General features: G+C 40.9%; 1 protein-coding gene across 1 annotated transcript in view; it reads right to left on the bottom strand.

Annotated features, from left to right (window-relative positions):
• stat5a (signal transducer and activator of transcription 5a) overlaps positions 1-16,792 on the bottom strand; it is a 51,658-nt gene that overhangs the window by 16,927 nt on the left and 17,939 nt on the right. The window contains exons 2-3 of the mRNA XM_034711171.1: positions 3,007-3,070; positions 533-670 (exon numbers count right to left, since the gene is read on the bottom strand). Coding sequence (XP_034567062.1) covers positions 533-660 — 128 coding nt within the window. The 5' untranslated portion in view covers positions 661-670; positions 3,007-3,070. The remainder of the gene's footprint in view (positions 1-532; positions 671-3,006; positions 3,071-16,792) is intronic.

Raw genomic sequence — 16,792 nt, 5'->3', positions numbered from 1 at the left:
TACCTTTTCCGGTAAAAGACATCTTTGTTTTGACATTTGTGTGAATTTTTTATGAGATAGTTGGATGTTTCCTTGAGTTATGGCAAAATAAGAAATCACAGTGACTTTTGAGCTTTGACAAACTGATCTAAGTGCTGATTTATAAAAAAAATCCACCCAAAAATTCCTTTGATATTTTATTAAAAAGGATGATACCTAGACAGGAATGATGGGATGCAGAAAAAGACAGACTGGCGGTTTTTGGGTCATTTAGACTGACGGAAAGATTACTCAAAAACATATTGCATATTCAGACATAAAAGCCAAAAGTCCAGATGTGCATATTTTGGATAAACAAATGTACAAGACAAATATTTGTACAAGCACACATGTGGAAACAACTGTTCACACACACACACACACACACACACACACACACACACACACACACACACACACACACACACACACACACACACACACACACACACACACACACACACACACACACACATATACAAACATACTGTGTAAGTGCTGTAGTGGAACTCACCAGAGCTGGCCCTCTATCCACTGGGATAGATAATGTCGCACCTCAATGGGGAAGTGTTGCCCGTACAGGGACTGCATCTGGTGGAGAGCATCACCCTGGAGCTGCTGGGCCTGGATCCACACTGCCATCTTCAACACCCTGAAGTTCAAACATTTTGTCTTGTTAAACAGTGAACTGCTTGTCTTTTACAAACTGCCCGGAAGAAAATGTGCTGCTGTTTTACATAATCCCTGCCTCAAGGTGGAGTGTGATATTCCATATTTGTCTCTCTTTTCTATATTTCGCTTTTTTGTGCTGCATGAGTGCTAAAAAGCCAAACTGTTTTTTATAGACTGTTCTGCCATTTGACTCAGTGGAAGAAAAATCCTGTCGCTCATTAGAACCTTTCTAACAAAATAAAATGCAGTGCACAAACTGAAAGCTTGACAGTGTTGCAATGGGCACAGTAAGCAATCAATTGCCTGACTTTAAGAATTATTATATAGAAATGAACGCTTGTAGTAGAGGAAATTAACTTTCTGATATCTGAGTCTACAGTGTAATGAACCCCCTGACACTTCAGCTCATAGAGTATTCATTTGCTCAAAGAGACCCTACACATGTGTCTGGTTTCTGTCCACACAGCAGCCTGGGGCCACAGTGGTTGAGCCGGTTGTGTGTCTTCACTCTGAACATGTTGGTGGCTTGAACAGGATCCTGTGTTGAGCCAACAGCTCCACATTCAGGGTCACTGCTGCTTGTGTTCCAGTCAACACACTCCCTCAACCTTTCTCAAAAGTGGCACAGTCACTGTCAGTAAAAGACTGAGCGTTATGAGTACGCGGGAAGTTTGCGGTATTTGTATGTGTGACAGTGTGACAGTGTGTGTGTGTGTGTTGGTAGTTGCTTGTGGTGTCAGTGGCTCTGCATGTGTGCATCTTTTGTGCATCACTGTATGCATAATTGAGAGCAACAGACCTACAAATACACATTTAAAGAGAAGCAGAAAACTGTTGATCTCTCTTTTATCCCTCTTTCACTTTCCCTCTCGACCTCTGGCTCACGTCTGTATGAAACATGCAGAGTTAAAATGCCAACAGTACTTTTTTTTTTTTACTGCTGCTTCAGTGAGAGAAAAGCTTCTTCACTTGAACTATTTATACCTTGATTTCAAGCAACGTCTCTGCACAGAAAGAAATGTATTCTTATTCAAGAGGATCCTACGACTTGCAAGTAACTTTAACTTGTCTGTCGAATGACGAATTAAGCCTGTTGGATAATAAATGTATTTAATTGAAAAAAATATCTAAAGCCTTGTCAGAGAGACATCCTCATATCTGATCATCAGGTAAATGTGCATGTATGTGTCACGGTATCAATTGTTTCTCATTTCTGTGGCTGTGTGCATGCATACTCGTCTACTCGTCTACTTACTTGCTTCTAAGTGAGCTGAACTGGGAGAGATAAGTCTACTGCTTATGGTATTGATGTCTGTTTACACTAATCCTACCAGCCTATGCTAATGCTCCTGCACTCACATTGACCCCAGTGTGCCCTGAATTCCAACCTTTGACTTAACGACTTGTTGTTAGCTACGTTCCAATGCAGACAAGAGTTGACGCTTGAGGAATCAGCCATATTTTTGCAGCTATGACAAAATACTGATCCATGATCGATTGATCCATGTGTCCTGATGAACAGCTTCAGCACGCTGAGATTACACTTTTTACACTTTGACAATCATTTTAATGAACTTGGAAACGTGTCAGTTAAAGACTGGGTCTAATCTACTGATGTAATTTACTGATATGCAACAATACCTGAAATAATCCAGTAAAAACTCACAACCACAGAACTAAAACAACCCTGTAAACTTATCCTTTGTTTGCAAATGCAGATCTTGTTCCTGATTTTGTGTATTTGAAAGTAAATTGAGAACATACAAAGGCGCATTCACAGCAGGTTGTTCAAAGGCAATTAAATCCCCTTCAAACAACTGCTGTGCACATGTTTTATCTTTGAGGGCATCAGTCGCAAGCGTCAGCACTCGTACTATCAGCTGATTGGAGGAGGAGCCGAACAGGAAGAGACGTTTTATACCTCTCGTTTGGGTGCAGGACTGTCTTTCTGTACCCTCCTACATTTCACCAACATGCGTCAAAGTGCACAGAGCACACAATGCCTAAGCTTGAAACTGTGTATTTTTATGTGCAGCTAGAGTTAGTGGTTGAAAAGTCTGTCTTTTTAACAGATCCTTAAGGTGTTTGTCCCCCATTAGCACCTCCATCCTCACCTCAAACTGGAGTGTGACATGCCTCACTGCAAATTTTCTCCAACCACAACATCAAAAGGCCCTGCTTTGACCCCAAAATAACACTGAAAATTGCTCATGGTTTTTCAGTGGTAAGTTCCTCCTCTTTATACAAGAAACTAAAATGTGTTTTATTTCCAGCTTTACTGCAGAATTTGAAAAAAAAAAAGAAAGTTCAGCTTACCTCTTGCCTTCAGCTGTGCGTTACCATGTAACAGCAGGAAACTCTAAAGAGGAGCACCACAAACCTGAGACAAGCAGAGAGCGAGACAGAGAGAGAGGGAGAGGGAGAAAGCGAAAAGAGGAAGTGAGTCAACTTTGGGTGCTTCTGAGGAAGCTATCTTTTTTTTTCACAAGGACCAGTATTAATGAAGAGTAAGAGAGGCTGAGAGAACTGAAAAGGTGAAAGTGAAAGTCCACTGAACAGATTTTACTTTATTCCAATTGTCGAGGACACGACAACATATTGACTATTAAAGTTTTCGCTTTCACAAAGGAAGAGGAGCACACAGTTAAGCTGCTGCAGGGATGATTTGAATGGATCTTAAAACTAATCAAAAAGACATTTGTGGGCAAATATCAGCACAAACGAGATGTTACCAGAGAGCAGTAATTGCATGAACAAACATTCTCTGAACAGCCTTTAATCATCCTGAAAAAAAAAACAGTATAAGACAAAATAATGTGTATCCCCACTTCCCTTATACTTTCTGGTATCACTTGTTTTGGTTATCATAGCATAGAATTCTCTGAATAACTTTTTCTCAAAAGATGGAGAGAAATCAGGTAGCTGACAGATGATAAGGCAGGATGACCGTTACATAGCTAACAGTATGGGCAGATGGACTACTGCTTCAATGAGACCAAAACATAGAAAGCACTGTGACCCACAAATCCACAAAAGAAAAGGACGACTTCTGCGACGGCAAAATCTTCACCTGCAAATGTTCCCCCTCCAGAACATGAAGCTCCCAATGCTCTGTTGTTGTTCATACATAAACAAATCAGCCATAATGTTAAAATGTCCCTCTTTCTATTCAAACAAGCCTTATCTGTATGACCTCCTGCTCCAGAAGAAAGCTGTGTTACAGGAATTTAAGCTGGTATCATCACTTTTCTCAAGTTTGGGCTTCCTGGAAAAAGAGCTGCCAAGTCCCCTCCCAGCTTATCACATATCTTAAGATGAAATTGGACAGCTACTGTTGGTATTTGTTCTATTGACCCACTGTATTATCTCCAGATAATACAGTGGGTCAGTAGAGCTCATCTGCCTCAGACTTGTTGTGTGATCTGTTTTATTTCATAAGCAAGCTCTACCGCTTTCACATTTCAAAGACTATTTACAGTCTTCTGTTGTATAAAATATGGCTCCAGAGCTGCACAGTATAAATAATGCCACTTACGTTGGGACTGAATGATAAAACTCTTATAAAATACAATAAACTTTGGGAATTTACCAGTCCTCTGGAGCCTGCTCCTCATCTCAACTTGAAGCCAGCAGTGAGAGGCTATTTTAGCAACTTGCTCAGACTGAAGTGCAAGCTGTCAGATTGCATTCTGGTTAATTTGGAAAGCAGGTTTGAAAAGGAGAGAACATTGGATATATCTATCTATGAACTTAAATGTCCAGTTGAAAACTCTCATTTTCACAGACTCAACAATAAAGAAAAATATTTTCTTTGAGAGAGTGACATTAAGTGTGGATCAAATGGAATTAGTGTCATTGCTGCTGTACTAAACTCTGATCTACAGCCTGACTGTGCCCTGAAGTTGAGCTTATCCTGTTTGAGGCATCTCTCATTCCTGGTTGAATACTGAAGAGGCAGAACAGACGGAACCCACATGCTGAAAAAAGTCTCCAGAAAAATGTGTCAGTGTCTTTATTTTACCGTCTGGGTCACTCTTTACTGCCTCAATCTTTTTTAACTGCTGCTGTCATCCTGCTTGTTTGATTAACTCTCTTCCTCCCTAAACGCTCTCTTGAAGTAAACAATATTACAAGTTTTATCTAAAAGTTGAATCTTTAATTTGGTGTTTTTATGTCACTGCACAGGGGAAAAGTGGCCCACCAAGGTCCAACCTCCGGTCTAAAATTATGAGTCCAATTCAGTCCAAGTGCTAAAAACTGCAGTTCATCGAGGATCCGCTTGAGGCTGGCTCTGAAAGTACCGGAAACCACATACACACCAATTCAAAAAAGCCAATCTTTACAGCAGAAATAAACATGTTTACAGCCTGGTACAAAAGTCGAGTGTAGTCTGGATAGCTCATTTCTCAATCGGCACACACTGTACAGGGGTGAATTTTTTTCTAACGCTGCAATTTTGAAGATATTGAGATTATGAGTCTTCCAATGAGAGGCACAGCTGACTTGATTGACAGGCGGGGACACTGTAGCCATTGGCTAGGAGGCTCAAAGCCCGCCTCTTTACGTCATACTCGCTCGACAGCAGCAATATGTCTCCCGCCGACGATTGGCCTCAAAACAGCGCTTCAGAAACAGATGGGTGACGTCACGGATACTACGGCCATATTTTATACAGTCTATGTAGCCCACATGTCCCGTGACTGACTTATGAACTCTTCAGCAGGTGAGTATGCTCTGCTGCCAGTGTGCTACAATCTTCAGGTGAAAACCCACATCAACACATTATTTTGAACCGAAATACTGCAGTGCCTGGTGGTGCTTTGACTGCAATCAACAAATAAGACACAGTGTTGAAGAAATTATCTCAGTTTTTTATAGTTTCTTAACAGTGAGTTTTAGTCAAAGCCATGATACTTAAAATGTCATTTTTATGGGCAGCTGAAGAGCCAAACATGCAGTTAAACATTCACCGCAGAGTTTTCCTGAAGAAATGATCCTCTCTAGTGAAGAAGGTACTAAACACTGGCTTGGTTTCTGAAAAATGGACTAATGGTTCCTGAGAAGAGACGCCTTTCTTCAAATCCTTGAAGCTATTATTTCAGCTGGACAACCCAAATATCTTTACATCACCTCTAAAGGCAAGGACAAAATTAACAGTGCAATTTAGTGCAATAAAACAGGATCACCCTGCAATAAGCACGGCACTGTTGATTTAACAGCATCATCATTTTGTTTACCTTACTTTGAGGTGTTATAATTGCAAACACTCTTCCTCGCTTGTTTTACACTCCCTACATTTATGAGCCTATGAATACTTGACATATGATCTTTGAAGGGTTAGTTGAGGTTTATTTTACCTTGGCCAACTCTACAAAGATCATCAGTTGCTCCGCTCTTTTATCTTTATTGCCATTCTTTTTCAGCTGAGGGAGGAAGACCTTGGATCTATCTCCAAAGCTGTCTCACTCTCACACATACTTTTTATGTTGACCGATTTGAATTTACTGCTTTCAGCACTGCCAATAGATTTTTCCTCTCTCTCTCCCCCTCTCTCTCTTTTGCTCTCTCTCTCTCTCACACACACAGACACACTCATATGCTAAATGCTGCAGCTAAACGGATTCAACACCATGGTAACACCAGACACCTATTAAATGAATGAATCAGCGTTGGCTTCCAATGTTCTCCCTCCAGAGACCACACCACACACACACACACCTTTTCACTTGAGCAAAATCAGTCCAGCTCAAAGCAACTTGACAAGAGTACAACCAAGAGTACACTGAATTTTTTTTTCTGCACCCATTGTGCATTATCATGTTTTAAATATGAGCAGATTAAAGCAGGAGGGGGAATCTAGAATAAGACATCCAGATAGCAATACACATCTACCAAAACAAACTAGTCATAATGCTGTCTTGACCTGTTTCTTTTTGAACTCTAAGCAGGTAGGTACAGAGTATGGAGATTGAAGATGCTTTCTATCTCATCAGGTTTGCATTGTGTCATTGACATTTCAGCCTCATTTAGATTAAACCAAATCCTGAACTAAATACCAGCACTTATGTTAGGGCTTTAAATCCAGTTGTTAAAAAAGCTGAAAGCTTTATTTCTTTTCTGTGCAGGAAGAGGGTTGTTGACACTAGGTCTGTCTTTTTGGATTTGAAACCACAAAAAGCAACTCCGCTTTAATCTCCAGTGGTTAACTTGTTGCCGCGTTTCTTGAAACTTCAGAAAGGCATATTTCACAATTGCTGGAAATGTTTTTTTGTTTTTGTCTTTTTCAAAAAGAGGAGCCATTAATGGCAACGCAACAAGCTATCGTGTGAAGCTTGTCCACCTGGACATGTTTTTGTAGGCTGTGACACAGATTTACAGCTGCTTTCAAAACAGAACATATATCATGTACCTGTGCCAATCACAGCATCTGGTAATACTCATCAGTTCCTTCAGCAAATAGAATCCAAAACAGAAGAAAACTTCAAAGCATGTCCGACTCAATCAGTTCTCAATGGAAGAAAGAAAAATCCCTCGGACTCTATATTAGGAGATCTCAACAAAAATGGAATCACATGATTTCTTTTAGCCAACTCCTCACTGGTTTGTTCTGCCAAACACATTGAGTATTCAGTACACCATGAGCTTGTAAACAAGGAGGGCTTCTGGGTAAGTGTGCTTGTGCGCAAAGAGACCAAAACATTCAAAGCAGCAGACATCCTCCTCTGCTCACCGATTTGTTCAGATTATCTTCCCTTGTGAGGGGATAAATAAATTACAATAAATTACAACTCAAACCATCCAGGCAATAGAAACAACACTATGATCCATATTTCATAAGACCTGTATCAACAGCAACATCTTTGCTGTCCTTAATTAACTTGCAATGATCACAGCACTGTGCAAACAGCACACGATGAAAGTGTTTTAAAGCCTTGCTGAGTGGTTTTGTAATCGGCCTGGGTACATGTGTTCAGTTGGTTCAGACATAAACAATGAAAAATTGAACCCAAACTCCTGTCACCCACTGTTTCCTCTGAGGAAAAACTGTCATTCATCAACGTAAGCACTTCCTGTTAGAAAGAAAAGAAACTGAAGTGCCACCCACCATTCACAGTAATCTTACAGCTCGTTTTTGACATCAAACTCCTGTGAGAGCCAGAATCGAAAGGGCATACATGAACAACATGTCAGATGACACTGTGAATGATAGATGGATGCAGTTTTACGATATCGTAGTTAAAATATCTGTTCATGTCCATTCTGTGAAAAACTAAAGTTTATTTGTACAAGATGTGTTGAAAAATACAAAGATTAACAATTATATTTCCCATGTTAGCATGCCCTTTGACATGAATAACAAAAATATGGCATTAAATTATTATTATTATCAAAGTGTTTATTAGTTAGAATCAATAGCTAAAGGATTTGAGGAAGTTCTAATTCTATAATGAAGGGATTCTTTGATGCTTAGAAATAACTTCTAAAATAAAATATGTCATATTGGAATGTTTCCTTATTTTTGGTCACAGCTGCATTTTATAGTGCACCCCAGCCCCAGTAAGATTGATCCAACCAAGACTAACCCAATTTCCATGTTTAATTTTACATGTTCATATTTCATTCAGTATTTTGGGAATATGTTGCTGAATAGAAGCTGGCTTTAATATCTTACTTAACAGCAGCTGAGAAATCCATAAGTTTTATTATGACAAACATGAGCCAAGAGTCTATACATGTTGATTTTCACACTAAGAACTGAAACCTAAAGCTGCTTTGAAGACAAAATTTCACATAAAACATCTACATTTCACTCGAAGGGTGCAGATATTCTACAAATTTCTTTCCAAAAGTTATGCATATGATTTATTAATATTGTTAAAGCAAATTCTAGTGAGAGGAAGGAAATAAAACTATGCATTCTGTGGTGTTTTATATGAGAAAAAATATTATTGCCATGATGATATGAAGTAAAATAAATAAACAAGTATTAAAGAGCATTGGATTTAACTCAGGATTTCATTCTGCTGCTCCTCATGTTGACATAAAATACATTTTCGTTTCTATTGAGGAAAATGTAGACTTTCTTCATGTGTTCATTGAGAATGTGCTTTGCAATAACGATGACTGTGTGATCAATGTTGCTGCCCTAAAGGTAACCCAGTAAGGGACTTTCTCCCAGCAGTTCTCACGGCCATTATTTGACAGGAAATGGGACTCTCACCTTGAACAGTAAAAGACCACAGCAGCCAGACAGAAAAAAACTGAACTTCAGTGTGCCATGATTAAAGAGTATTATTTCATAATCCTGCCAACACAGGTTACATCAACGAAAGTTCACTCACCTGCAGCTCTCTGCAGAGTGAACTGTCCTTGCTGACCTTTTGTCTCCATTCACTATTTTAATCCAGTTTGTCATTTTGCCTTTTTCAATGGACCAAATAATCAATGAGTTCTGTGTGATCCTACGCTTGAAACTATTCTGACTGGTGTACAATGTTTTGATCAAGGCCTCTTGGCAACACAAAAGCTTGGAAGATTTGTGGCAAAAATACTTTGTTTCGAAGAGTAGTCTGCAAACAAAGGGAACACTGAATCAAAGAAAAAAAACTTTTACTATTGGTGCCACCCTGTGCAGGGAACTGCTAGCAGAAGGAAAATTGGCTAATGATCACATGACCTTATTCCCCAATTCAGGACTACTAAATAAACAGCTGGCTCCACTGTCAGCCCTCTCCTCAGCCTTACTGCTACCAGCGTTCTCCTCCATTATCATATCCACCCAGAGCCAGCATTTATAAATAAAACCAGAGCAAAACTGCTGGGTAAAAGATTAAACTCAAAGCTTACTTCCTGTGCATGTCCAGTGCACATGGTTGGACTGGACATGGATACTTTGTTCCAAAGAAAATGTGCCTCATTCAGAGATATTACAAAATGAGAAACCTAGCGCATAAGAGGCTTGTCAAAAATGACATACAGAGACACAAATTTCAACAGAGAGTGATTTTTCTAAACTGGGGATGGTGGCCTGGTCAGGGGTCAGCACTGGAACATGACTTTCAACGATCAAACTTTTGAATAGCCTGAGGTGCCGAGCAGCAACCGGGACATGGCCCATAATCCCAGCCAGGCCAAACGGCCTCATTACATCACCAGCACAGATCTGGCCAACCACTCTTCACCACAGGCCAAAAGTACAGCTTGTCAACTCATCAAGTTTTTCAGCAGACAGACAGCCGACACTCAATCATTGCAAGGATCATCTCCAGACTCAAACATGTGACCGACTGACTCCAAGGTGATGATAACAAAAAATTAGATAGCATGTTCAGAAAAATGTAACCATCGACTCACATTGAATACAAGGAATCAAATGATGATAGAAGAAATGGGAGACTTATTGTCACTAAGGAGCGCATGACAAGCCAAAGTAACAGCAAGCCAAAAGGAGGAACAGACTGCTACAAGAGCTTCTTTGTGCTGTCCGACCTGCCCTGAGGTCCTGTTGCTGTGCTCCAACCCACATCCTATCACGCTGTCAACATGAGGAAGATCACTTATTAGCTTAGTGATGTGCTCATATGTGTGTGCGCACATGCAGAGAGTGTGGAGGTGGGGACACACGGTTTGTGTATTGTGTGGAAAAGCTTTAATTAAACACTGCCACAAAAACTGAATCGACACTAAAAGAGGAACAAATTTGAGGGCTGAAATCGCATTCTGAGTCAAACATCTCCTCCCCGCAGGCTTTTATTAACAGCAGCAGTGTCAGCTCCTGTTGTTACATCTCCATGCAACAGGCTAAATAGGCACCAGAATGGAATATAGTTGTCACCATCAAATCCTCACATTAGCAAGACAAGCTAATTTTTGAGCTGTCACTGACAGAAAGACCAAAAGTAACCAGGACTTTGTCTACAAGCACTGATTATTGATATAAATGTGCTCCAGCCTGAAGCAGTTAGAGGTGCATCATTTTCTTTTGTGCGTCTGTTTGTTTGTCTGCGCCTGGATTTGTTACAGCTTTTCAGCCAACAGACTTGTGGTTTTTTTTGGCTGTTAAGAAAGATAAATGTGACACACTGGAGGGGAAAATTGGGTTATTGTGTGAAGGAAAAAAAACACCCACAACACATCAACGGCACAGATAACAGAGCAATGTTAGAGAATGGTTTCTTAATGTGAGAAATAAGTATGTGAAATGTGCTCTGTAGAACGAACCCTACTTCGGATGAAATGTAAGAAATAAAATGTCACAGTGAACAGTTGAGGACTCTTCGTTTTAATTCAAGTCATTAAAAAATTCAGGAAATCTCTCGCCAAAGCAGGGCCAGACAAATGAGATAAATGAGGCTCTGATTCTCTAAAAGTTAATTAAAACACACACACACACACACACACACACACACACACACACACACACACACACACACACACACACACACACACACACACACACACACACACACACACACACACAAAACACAATTACTGCTAGCCTATTGAACACTGCAGATTCAAAGTTGTTAAATGAGCTAAAAGTGGATTATTTTAATTTGAGAAAACACTGATTGCTTGAAGCAATATACAGTTGTGTGACTATGTAAATTCCCATAAACATACACAAACAATTGAATTGTGAATGAATCAAGAGGCATATCAAGAGGACACAACCAGGCTGAGGATCAATGAAACACAACCTTCAATGCAGTAGATTTAAAGCAACCCAAGCCTGCAGCCACATCATTTGTCAGGTGTCTTCATAGACTGTATAAAATATGGACGTAGTATCCGTGACGTCACCCATCTGTTCCTGAGCGCTGTTTTGAAGCCAATCGACGGCGGCGGCAGCCATATTGGAAATGCGGAACTCAATCAGGCAGAGTGTGACGTACAGAGGCAGAGTTTGAGCCTCCTAGCCAACAGCTATGTGTTCCCGACCGGGAGTCAAGTCAGTCATGTCCTTATTTTGGCAAAATCTCATAATCTTAATATCTTCTGAACCGTTGTGTTAGAAAAAGATTCACCCCCTGTACAGTGTGTGCCGATAGAGAGATTATCTACGAAGGGCCAAGCTGTTTGATGAACCAGGCTCTAAACATGTTATTAATGCTGCAAAGATCGTCTTTTTCCCAATCATGTCTATGTGGTTTCCGGTGTTTCTGCAGTCAGCCTCAAGCGGATTCTCGATGAATTGCAGTTTATAACACTTCCGCATGGGCTTCATCGTTTGAGACTGGAGGTTTCCGCTTGGGTGTCTTGCTGTTAGTTATGCCTTAGTAATATGCAGAGACCATCAAAAGGGTGAGGGGGTGAAGGGGGTGAGATCAGATGTTAATGGAGCTTTTTGAAGGTACTGTTGCAGAATTTGCTGCAAGAGCCATTTTCAACCAGAGTTAGAGTAACTCTGGCTAGTTTAGCATCATAACTAAGCACCCTACTTCACTAAAAAAATACTGATTATTTTCCTGGATCATCTTGTCATTCAGTTTGTTGTGACAGGTAGCAGAGCAGCCCTGCTGTTATCATATTCAGATACAGTCACATCTGTAGAACTGAGATGTTGCCCTTTGTTTTGTACCCTTGGACACACAAACACACACACACAGACACACTTCACGCTGACAGACCAAATGTAATTGTGCAGAGAGAGAAAAAGGAGCCTGCACATGCCCCCAGGAAGCAGCTTTCCCACAGCGCTGCAGCGGAGGCCTGAGGATACTCTTTGTTGTCTGGCTGTGATGATGAGCCACTGCAAATAAAAGAAGATAGTGTCCTGCAGGCATTATAGAGCTGCTTTCATAGAGGTGGTCAGAAGACTGTGAGGGGCTATTGTGTGGGTAATGTCAACACTATGGCAAACAATTCGTAAGTCTCAACACTCTTACCTACACCTAAGTATTACCTGTACTTTAAAGGACACATGGTGATGAGCACAAACATGCTGTGTGTGACGACTTTAAAGGAAAAGTTCACACATTTAGCAGAAAGACACATTTGCTTACAGTGACATAGATGCATGAATATTTGCTGATGCATGCAGAAAGTCTGAGCAGCTGCTCTACAAAGCATCGATTTTCTGACAATGCAATCCCCCCACACACACAGTCACACACACACACCTTCTTTGGGAAGTGTGAAAGGAAGGCTGTATACTTTTTAAACTTTTCTTTTTTAGCACTATTAAATAAATAGTAAACTAGTAATTAGCAGTTGCAGTATGAATGATTTCACTAATTGCGCAGTTAGCTATCACTAGATTTATTTCCGAATTATTACAGTGTTGTTTTCGTTAAGCCTCGTTATCTCTTTGAATGTGTGGCCCAATATGATGAAATGACAATGCCCTCCAATTTAAAAGGGAATATCTCTCCTCAGAAGACCACAGACTTAACAGGCTGACAAACTAATTTCCTGGCGCATTAACTTCCCTTAACTCTGGCAGTAAGAGGATAGTGGGGAGGCCTTTTTTAATAGAGTATTTGTGGTTATACGGTTCATGATGCTCTAATATCATGTCAAGCTCTACAATTTAAATCAACGCTGTTCTTTTTGTTTTTTTGAACCTCCAAAGTCCTTTTGTTTGTCTTTATCAGAGTAGGCTCAACACATTTAAGTTCATTTCTGCACCACAAGTTGGCCAGGATAGAAACTGTTCAATTAAACTGAAAAAAAGACACTAAAGTTGTCACCAGTTGTCTGATATGCTGGACCCATTAGCGCACCTGTGCTTTGCTCCTGCTTGTACCTCCCCTGTCTCCCTAATGTAACACCAAGCTTGAGCAATTTGTTATTCCTGCGACTTTGGCTGGAGCTGTGAGTGAGCAGAGCTGCCTGCAGGCTGAGTGATGGAGCAGCAGTCAGTATGAAGTGAAATCAATCAGGGAGTCATAAAATACTGTTGGTGACAGCACCCTACTGGACCAGGCTATCAGGCCTTGAAAATAACAATGTGTGTCACTGGCCTGTCTTACACCGCCTGGTCTGTGCCTGCCTTGGATATGACTCTACTTCATGTGGCAGGGTCAAGTATTTCTGCATGCTGCAGTCTCTTTGAGCTGCTCAATACTGATGTACTTTTGCTTTTAAGTTTGGTTACAAGAGAGCTTTACTTCATACAATATGATGTGGTGGTGCTTTTCTTTGTAACCTTGTGGAAGCTACAGACTGTTAAAAGCTTCTGCATCACTGTTGAGTGTCTTATTTAGCACCATAAAATCAGCATAAAATACTACTGATAATAATAATAATAATAATAATAATAATAATAATAATAATAATAATAATAATAATAATAATGATACCAACAACTAGTTGAAGGCTTAAATGTAAAACAGCAAATTCTGCCTAGTTGACCATTTCTCAAGACTGTTATGGGTGTGGCCAATCAGACTCTTGATTGACATCTGCCTTGCTCCACACACAGCAACATGTGACAATCTCAGTAGTGCAGCCTTAACCATGATGTTTGTTTCATGAATAGGCGAGGAAGCATAAGGACTGCTATCAAGAAATGTATTTATATCAACTAGTAACTGAATGGTGACTACAAAACCCTGTGCTATCTCGAACATATTAGCAGTAAGCATACACATGCATGGCTAGATGAGATGCTCATATTTTTCCTTGATGCTATGAATGAGGAGCTAAAGCTATAGCTAGTGCTGTAATACAATAGAGTTAATATCCCTCTGGCCATGCTGAACACCCGCCCCCAAAAATAGACCAACAACTGCCAGCATCAAACTCCCACAGCTTGACAAAGAGCACAGGGGTCAACAGTTATCACCTCCAGGCACAATAATCACTAATGGACTATGCAAACTCTGGAGTAAACATGACCCTTATGATTGTTTGGTGGAATCTCTTCCACCAGTTTTTGTAATACAAATTCAAGCTTAACCACGCCCAAAACAAATCCAAAATCATCACTTAAATGACAATATTTTCAATTTGGATTTTAAATTATTTTACCACTACAAGATGCTTACTACTAAATAAAACACTTACCTACATAGTAATACGGTTTTGGGGACATCAATTTAAACTCCCCTATGAGCATTTTGTAGTCCAACATCCAACAGTGAATCACACAGTTCTTTATCCATTCATAAATGCTGCTCTTAAACTATATTAAACATGGACCCAATCTCCATGATGTCACTCATTACTTTCTGAAGAGGCATTATGAAGCTCAGGAATGGCATCCACCAACTAACTTCTGCTAATCCAGAAACAGGTAGAGGGGTGAATTTGAGGGCAGCCTTTAGGCCTAGCTAACCCACTACAATGCACCCAAGTGGAATCAGCCAAGCCCCTTATTATGCAACTATAGTCTCAAGGCAATCAAAATGTCTGGGTTATTCAACTGTACAGTTTCACAAAGAACGAAATGAGGTATAGAGACCAAAACTGCTTTTGTATTTTCTTTTTTGCACCAGGCTATAAACATATATATTTAAAAATACTGTGAAAATTTGTGTTTTAATGAAGCGGCAACCTCCGGTCTAGAAATATGAGTCCAATAAGTCCATCCATCCATCCATCCATCCATCTTCTTCCGCTTATCCGGGTCCGGGTCGCGGGGGCAGCAGTCTCAGCAGGGAAGCCCAGACACTCCTCTCCCCGGCCACTTCCACCAGCTCTTCTGGGAGGATACCGAGGCGCTCCCAGGCCAGCTGAGAGACATAGTCTCGCCAGCGTCTCCTCGGCCTTCCCCGTGGCCTCCTCCCAGTCGGACATGCCCGAAACACCTCCCCAGGGAGACGCCCGGGAGGCATCCTAACCAGATGCCCGAACCACCTCATCTGGCTCCTCTCGATCCGGAGGAGCAGCGGCTCTACTTTGAGCCTCTCCCGGATGTCTGAGCTCCTGACCCTATCTCTAAGGCTGAGCCCAGCCACCCTGCGGAGAAAGCCCATTTCGGCCGCTTGTATTCGCGATCTCGTTCTTTCGGTCACTACCCAATATCCAATAAGTCCAAGTGCTGAAAACTGCAGTTCATCGAAGATCCGCTTGAGGCTGGCTCCGGAAGTACAGGAAGTCACATACACATGAATGGGAAAAAGATGATTTTTACAGTAGAAATAAATATGTTTACAGCCTGGTTCAAAAGACAAGTGTAGTCTGGAAAGCTCATTTCTCCATCGGCACACACTGTACAGGGGGTGAATTTTTTTCTAACGTGGTACTTTCAAAGATAATGAGATTACAAGTCTTCCAATGAGAGATCAAGCTGACTTGATTGACAGGAACACTGTAGCTGTTGGCTAGGAGGCTAAAACTCCACCTGTTTACGTCACACTGGCTTGACAGCAGCAATGCCGCCGCCGATTGGCCTCGAAACAGCGCTTCAGAAACAGATGGGTGACATCCCTGGTCCTACGTCCATATTTTATACAGTCTATGGTTTTAATATGGGCTCTAATGACATTTCCTTGGCTTGTGGAGCCAGCCTCAAGTGGACAATTAAAGAACTGCAGCTTTTCACACTTCTGTAGTGTCTTCATTTTTCACAACAGAGGGTTGCTGCTTGATATTACTGAACCAATAATTGCACTTGTTCAGATAACTCTCAAGCAAATGCCTCGTAACAGAGTGCTATTTTTTAAAGTAGGCGCAAATAAAGAGTATACTTAAAATAGCAACATTGAGTCATAAATATACTTTAAGAATTCCTAAAATATTTACGCTTCTTCAAATGTCAGATGTCTGACTCAAGAATAAAACTCAGTAATGCAGAACATGGCCAGACACACACACATGCACACCATGTGCTGTCACTTGGTGGTTTACAGAGAGGGAATGAGATCTCTATAGCTGTATTTTTGTACTTGCTGGTTCCCTGGCAGTGTGACCTCATTGTGCTCAGCTGGCCTGCTAGTCTCTGACTGCCCCCCTCGCCCTAAACCCTTTCCAGCCAGAGCTGAAACAGCCAATGATCTGCTTTGTTCCACCGGCTCATACTCTCCAACCATCTGGACAGACGTCTAAGAGCAGGACAGGGTATTTGAGGTGAAGCGGCTGCAGCCTGTATGTGAAAAGGAAATAGTGCAGCCTTGACTTACTTTCAAGTGTGAGACTGAATCTCATGTTGGTTCAA

The sequence above is a fragment of the Notolabrus celidotus genome, chromosome 20 (assembly GCF_009762535.1).
Source record: "Notolabrus celidotus isolate fNotCel1 chromosome 20, fNotCel1.pri, whole genome shotgun sequence".
In the NCBI taxonomy this organism is placed as follows: Eukaryota; Metazoa; Chordata; class Actinopteri; order Labriformes; family Labridae; genus Notolabrus; species Notolabrus celidotus.
The sequence above is the reverse complement of the archived record's forward strand: the minus strand, read 5'-3'. Positions and strand labels throughout refer to the sequence as shown.